This window comes from Artemia sp. Qi Xiang Cuo, unplaced genomic scaffold (genome assembly GCF_049724085.1).
Source record: "Artemia sp. Qi Xiang Cuo unplaced genomic scaffold, ASM4972408v1 HiC_scaffold_23, whole genome shotgun sequence".
In the NCBI taxonomy this organism is placed as follows: Eukaryota; Metazoa; Arthropoda; class Branchiopoda; order Anostraca; family Artemiidae; genus Artemia; species Artemia sp. Qi Xiang Cuo.
Window position 1 is genome coordinate 6,124,635 of NW_028297432.1, and position 6,884 is coordinate 6,131,518.

A 6,884-nucleotide genomic window follows, 5' to 3' on the forward strand; every position below is an offset into this window, starting at 1 on the left:
GATAATGACTAAAAAACTATTTTCTTTTCTCTGAATGCAGATTTTTGCAATTATGGGATTCCCCTAAATAAAATTTTTTTAAACATGAAATTAATTAAAACAATAATAATCTTACTAAATTGTCACTGATTAAAAGGAAATTAAAGTGCAAATGACAACAAGTTAATAACAAGCACAAAACAGAACTGTTCCTTTTCCTCAGCCCTATATATTTACTTTAAATGGTAGCTGCTTAATTATTATTTCAATTCACTTGATTCTTATTTGTAACGTAAGTTAGAGACAGACGAAATTAGTCAAGTTTAGTCACTGTACTTCTGGAGACTATGTCTCAAACTAACTCGATAAACTCCAATTGTATAGTCATTTGAAGCATCTTTAACAGTGGTAATCATGTTAAAAAAATATTTTAGTTTTTGTGCTCATCAAAATGTCATATATTCTCTTCTTTAGAGCTTTGAAAGGCTTCTTAAGATTTAACTATCTGTACTGAAGTATCAGTGTGCCAAAACAAAACATTTTTTTAATTTTTAGCCAAGCCAAATCTTGCAGGGGATTCAAATCGAAACCTAAAATACAAAAGAACGAAAATAGTGGATCGTCCAATCACTCAGCAATTGGGTCTTTCTGTTTTATTCCTATTAGCAATTATATAACTTTTGGTTGAACTTGTATGTCCCATTTAATTGCGTTTTATTTGGAAGTTGATATTTGTGTGCAGTGACAATAAGGAGCTGTTGACAGTGGAAGGAGCTGGTTAAAGTATAAAAATAAGAATTAAGTTCTGTTTATTTTACAGTCAGATCAAGAGCCCCTCTTCAGAGCACCTTGCTGAAAGGAACAGACTCACTTCAGTCATATGACGCTCTAGATATGTCATCAACTGAAGACAACTTGTTGCATGAAAATCAATATAATTCTCCCTACAAACGGCATATTGCAGCCCTAATAGATCATGACTATACAACCTTAAATCCATCCAGATGGAAGCGCCCATATATTAAAGGTATGAGTTAAGAAATTTCTCCTGTCCTCTCTTTTCGTTGTCTCCTTTTCTTTAAGAGCTATATAATGGAAATCAATAACCTTTCCTAGTTTTCGAAAATTTTTATTATTGCTTGAGATTTGAATCTCCCGTCCCTAGAGTAGGTTGAAGGACATGGGTACTCAAGTAAATGTTCTGTAGCCCCTGTGCTAGAATGCCTAGAAGAATATTTACTTCATCTGACTGTTAGTTTCCACTACTAGGCAATGGTTTCGGCAGATCCCTGGATTCCAACTTGAGGAATCCCTAATGGATCACTGCTTGATGTAATTGTAATTTGGGGTCTGAAATCTTTTATCAACATTGCATCCCACCCACTATTTGACTACTCAAGGAATCAAATAGTTACTCAAGGTCAATTTAAGTTGTTTTCTAAAGAAATCAATACTTAGACATGACTGTACTGATTACAGCCGGGTTAGACGAGATATATGTGCTTTAGAGTTGTCATTTCTTGACCAAATAGATGCTCATTAATCTCGGTTAATAACCAAAGATACAATGCTCAAGATACTTGAAAAGTTCATGGGTTTGACAGGGTTCCACAAGCTCTTCAACACTGATATTAAAACAAGTGGAAATATGAAAAGTGTTTTACCTATGGGGGAGGGAGCAAGGGGCAAGTTATTTTGCCCATAGTCTCACGACCTGTGTCACCACTAATACTTCTATAAATACCTCTTTGGGGGGGGGGAGGTGAACGTTTCTGTCAATATGGGAATGATTATAAATATCCAAACCGTTTTCCTAATCCTGCCAGGGTTTGGGGAATATAATCTACTGCAGTCGTAGCAAAGTAACTCACTTTTAGTTACCAAGTTGATAGCAGTACTATCACTTCTCAACATGATCTTCGAATTCGAAAAACGAACTAACTGCAAAATATATGAAAACATGAAAAGAGAGGGTCGCCACAGGCGTGTCCTTCTTTGACGCAGACCAATCTAATGTATCAAACTCCAAAATTGAATTCACACTCCCCATAACATAAAAATCAATGGGCCAGGATCTTGCAAACCCGCGTGATGACTAATGCAGAATCATAATACAAAGCCAAGTTATTTTCTCTTATGAAATTTTTGCCTTGACGACAAGAGTTTTGCTTGAAAATTACAATTAAAGTGTAGGTAACTCTAAGCCAAAAAGGAAAAGTGACATTTGTCTGCTAAAAAAACCGTTCTGGCCTTTTGCTACGGGCTTAAAGCGCAAGAGAGAAGCTGTTCCTTTTTTTAACCATCTAAATCTATTGTGTTGCCCTAAAAAAAAATATTGGTTGCTAAATGATTATTTCAGTTTATTTTATTGGCTTTTATTTGAATTCATTTTAAATGTCGATTTTATTCACTTTACCTCTGGAGGCTTTCTCGCTGAGTTTCTGTTCTTATTAAAATTTACCATTGATCTGTCATTGATCTTGCTGAGTTTCTGTACCATTGTTCTTCTTTTGAATTGTAAAAGGCTTCCAAGTATGTAACTATCTGTACTAATGTATCAATATAAACTTCGGGTTTTGTTGTTAATGTGTTTTATTTTTTTTAATAAAACCCTTTTTTCTCTCTATATATAAACCAAATTAATGTAACTTGACCTAAGCCAAATCTTACATAAGATTCAAACTTAAACCTAAAAATTGCAAGAAGATGCGTTTGACAGCAGGGAGCCTGTGACAGTAAGAAAATGACTAATAATTGCCAATAATTTTGCAGTTCGATCACGATCCCTCTTTAGTAGCCCCTTGCTGAAAGTGAGTGACTCGCTTGCATCAAATGATGATCAAGAGGTGGTATCAAGTGAAGACAATTCATCATATGAACATCAAGGTTTTTTGCCATATAAACGCCATGTTGCAGCTTTGTTAGATCATGACTATATTGTCTTATATCCATCATCCAGAAAAATGTGCTCACGTATTGAAGGTATGCTATTTATTCTATTGAATAATGGGAATCGCTTGGCAGGTTGACCTGATCTTCAACTTTTTGGGACAAGTCCCACTTTTCATGGATTCTCTTGGTGCATAGCTATTAATTCACTAGTGGATTCAGGGGTGCCAGCTGGTGGGAGAGGCATTAGCTCCTGCAATTCCAACCCAACATCGCCCAACCCACCTAAAGTACTCATCTTCCATTATCCCACACACTCCGCTGAAGTATTGATGTACTACATGCCATATTGATCCCTCCAAATTTCAATAGAAAAGAAGATACCAGTTACGGCCAAGTCCACTGATAGAGAATTGATCTCTTAAACTGCAGTCCCACATGCTCAGAGTCACAAACCTTGAGCTCATAATATCAATTTACTTTCATCCCTGGGCATCATGGACGTTATACAATCATTTATCAGGTTTTTATGTTTGTTCAACTCTGTTGTAAGTTCAATGTTCACAAAAAAAACCATAAAGTTAAACAGCGTTATTCCCATCATTTTCTAAAATAGTCAGGTTTAATATATGGAAAAGTGGTCATTTATTAAACTCAGAAAGGAGTCCACCTTTGACAGCAACCTTGCTTTTTACACCACTGAGTAGTGGATGCTGTTGGGTTTTGGAAGGGCAATCAAAGAAAGGGGTACAATTTCAATCTTTTGTTTATTTGCAATCAGCAAAAATTAAACTCTACAAATTAAATTTTTGCTGATGTATTTCCCTAAAGAAACTAAAAGTGATTTTGTAAAGCCAAGTTAAAAAACCAAAGTAAAATAAAAACAGAAGTGAATTTACTTGAGTATATTGTAAGTATATTATTTGTTAAACTTGAAAAGCCTTGAGATTTTATTTTTGTTGCTATGTTTTCGTTGGTGTAATGCAAAATAAGAACATACCGCACAAAAAAACGTTGCCAGCTAAGGGCAAATGATACTCTGGCCTTTTGGAGGCTTTTGGGATGTATGTATTTCTTATTTGTTTTTGGTCTCCTATTTGCTTCTTTCGTTGATTGTTATTTCAGGTTGTTTTAAATTTGAAATAGTATATGACTTTAATTGTGCTGGTCATAGGCTTAATACGGTTCCTTAACTTTAAGAAAGTTGCGCTTATTCGGTTTTGTATACTTATTATTATTTTCAAAATAAAATTACTGTTCTTCGCTATAAGGTACAGCATAGCTAATCAAGTAACAATTGAGCTTGGTCAAGCCCGTAATTAAGACTTTAAGCTAGACTTTAGACTTTAAGCATAATGAAGACTTTTAATAACTAAATAAAATTAGAAATTTTTACCCAAAATTTTCTGGAGAATCTCACCTTTTAAGTGACAAACTTCGATTTTTTACACCCTTAATTTTTTAAAGTAAGGTTACACCCTTAATATTTTTTTAAAGTATCCAAAAGCCATACATACAGCCAATACATACAAAAGTATATATTGTTCCTATTTGAAATTTAGTGCATCCCTTTAAATTCCTTACTGAGCAGTATAAAAAAAATAATAGAATAATTGCTGCAGCCTAGTAAAGAGTAAATCAGAGCGAACCATGGTGCATAGTAGCCTAAAGTATGAAAACGCTTTTTGAAAAATAAGTGTCTAGAGAGAAGGATTTTGTGTAAATTTCGAAAGGGACTTGAAAACACTTGAAAATGGTTATAATTAGAACAAATCCATATTTTGATAGCTTGGCGTTGTTTTGATTCCTGTGCTCACCAGATCATCATCCTTTCCTCCTAAAATAAGTTGTTGCAAGCGTGTATTTTACCCCACTCTGGTATCTGAGTAGACCCATGCTATTAAAACAGAAAAACGATCACAAAGAGACAAGTGGCAAAGGATCTTGTTTGAATAGAAAAAGAACGTCGTAACCTCAGGCCTCCCACTGGGTTCATAATTATGAAAAAAGTTCATATTTTTAACCTAGGTTCATAAATGGTTCATAATTTAGAAAAAAGGTTCATAAACTTCATATTTTTCTTGTCATCAGCTGGAAAGCACTTGAGGTTGCTGTCTTTTTCCTTATAAAGGACAAGCGAAGCAAATGTATGTGCAAGAGTTTTATTTAAAACGTTTCAATGTGTAACACTGCCTGTTTTGTGAACATACATTTTCTTCTGCTCAAAAAGACATTGTTACATCTAACTTGGTTCCTATATTGCCCCTATATCTTCTTGTACTAAGCTATCTTTTAGTCTTTTGCTTTTTCTGGCTTGAGTCTTTGCTGCCTTCATAGAGTCGGATCATGACCAAGGAAAAATCATTGATGAAAGTCAAATTGCTCAATGCTAGACTGATAGTCTCTGACGCTCTAAAGAAGTTTGAGAACAGGCCTACGATTTTCACAACATAATTTTGTTATTGATTTTAATCAATACTTGTACTTAGATTTAAACTTAAGCTCTATTGAATCTGATGATAGTTTGAACTGAAATAGTCCGACTCTTATTTTGTTGTGTCTTAAAATTGTGAGTTTGTCTCCAGGCTATGTTTTCTGATAATTTAGAGTGTTTTAAACTAGAATATAATTTGGAGGGGGGGGGGTCAGAATATTAAAAATTATTCTTATAAAGGGTGAGTGTCTTTAAGTTCTTCCATTATAATTGGAAGAAAAAATGATTCGATTATCATCTATAATATTTGAGTGTTTCTGTCAAAGAGGAATTGGGGTATCTATTTTCTTTCCTGTATATGTATATGTTTTCCAAAATCAAATGGACACACAAACAAATGGAATCTGAAAGAAAATGAATTAAAGATACAAAAAAAAGAATTAATTGAACAATTTAATTGCCTGACACTAAAAAAACTGGTATTAGTAGGCTACTAAGAGGAAAAAGCAACATTGCCACTAAGGTTTTTTTTTACCCTAGATAATTAGCCAACTGATTAGCGTCTTAACTGCATAACCTCTGAAATAATTTTAGGATTCCTTTTTTTTTTTAACTATAAATCCTGAGATTTGGTGTTGCGGTTTCCCAAATATAGTTTTATATCTCTCCTTAAAAGGATTATTATTCAATCTCGTTGGATAATATGTTGAAAAAGGGGAATTTGTAGGGCTTTTTTTGTAAGCTTTTCTGTTGAAAGCATTTGATGTCTCCTTTATTTACGCTTTCTTTCAGAAGTTGAAGAGGCTTTACCAAGTGACCATAAAGAGCTTTTTGACTTTCCAACCCATCTTTTGTCTCCTAAAAGGGAAGATGCTCCGGTGGGTAGTTTTTGCTGCTTTTCAGGACCATATAAACTTGAACCTGACACTCAGGAACTGGGCTCCACCTGTTTTGACAGTAAAGGTACATTTCAAGCTTTTGGTTTTTGTATAATCGAATATTTTGGTTAATATTTTATTGGGAAAAACTATAAAAAATTAGAATTTTCCAGTACTTCATCACCTTAATATTTAAAACTGCCAAAGCCAAGACGAGGTGAAAAAAAAAAAAAATTAAAATTACGCAATGTATTTTGGACAACAATTTGTTGCAAATTCTGGAATTTGAAAATTTATGAATAAAAAGTTTGCTAATATTGTTCAAAAAGTTGTAGTAGTAAATATTAAGTATTGTTTTGTCAATACTTTGTACTTTCAGATGATTGTGTTTCTTTTCTCACACCGCTTGTTTATCTCTGTTGTTGTAAATCCAGCTGATAATATATTATTATTATTATTACTAAACGTTTATAGTAAGATTCAGTTTGCCTTCTGAATTTTGGAAAACTCATCAAAACAATTTAAGTGTTAAACACAAAACAATTCAGTCAGTGTCAAATATTCCCCTAAAATCGGCCTCTGTTTTTAAAAGAAAAGATGGAATAATTATGCAAATCACCGCTGTATTATTGTGTTAGCAAATCATTAAAGGGACTATGCTATCGTAGGTAGAAACTTGCATAAAGCCTGTTTAAACAAAAGTC

At 33.6% G+C, this 6,884-nt stretch overlaps 1 protein-coding gene across 1 annotated transcript; it reads left to right on the forward strand.

Moving 5' to 3' along the window:
• The first annotated feature begins 277 nt into the window (after nucleotides 1–277).
• On the forward strand, nucleotides 278–6,312 carry LOC148938995 (uncharacterized). The gene is made up of 3 exons (XM_089107383.1): nucleotides 278–1,006; nucleotides 2,752–2,961; nucleotides 6,095–6,312. The coding sequence occupies exons 1-3, from the start codon at nucleotides 874–876 to the stop codon at nucleotides 6,310–6,312; spliced, it is 561 nt and encodes a 186-aa protein (XP_088963509.1). The 5' UTR covers nucleotides 278–873.
• The last annotated feature ends 572 nt before the right edge of the window (nucleotides 6,313–6,884 follow it).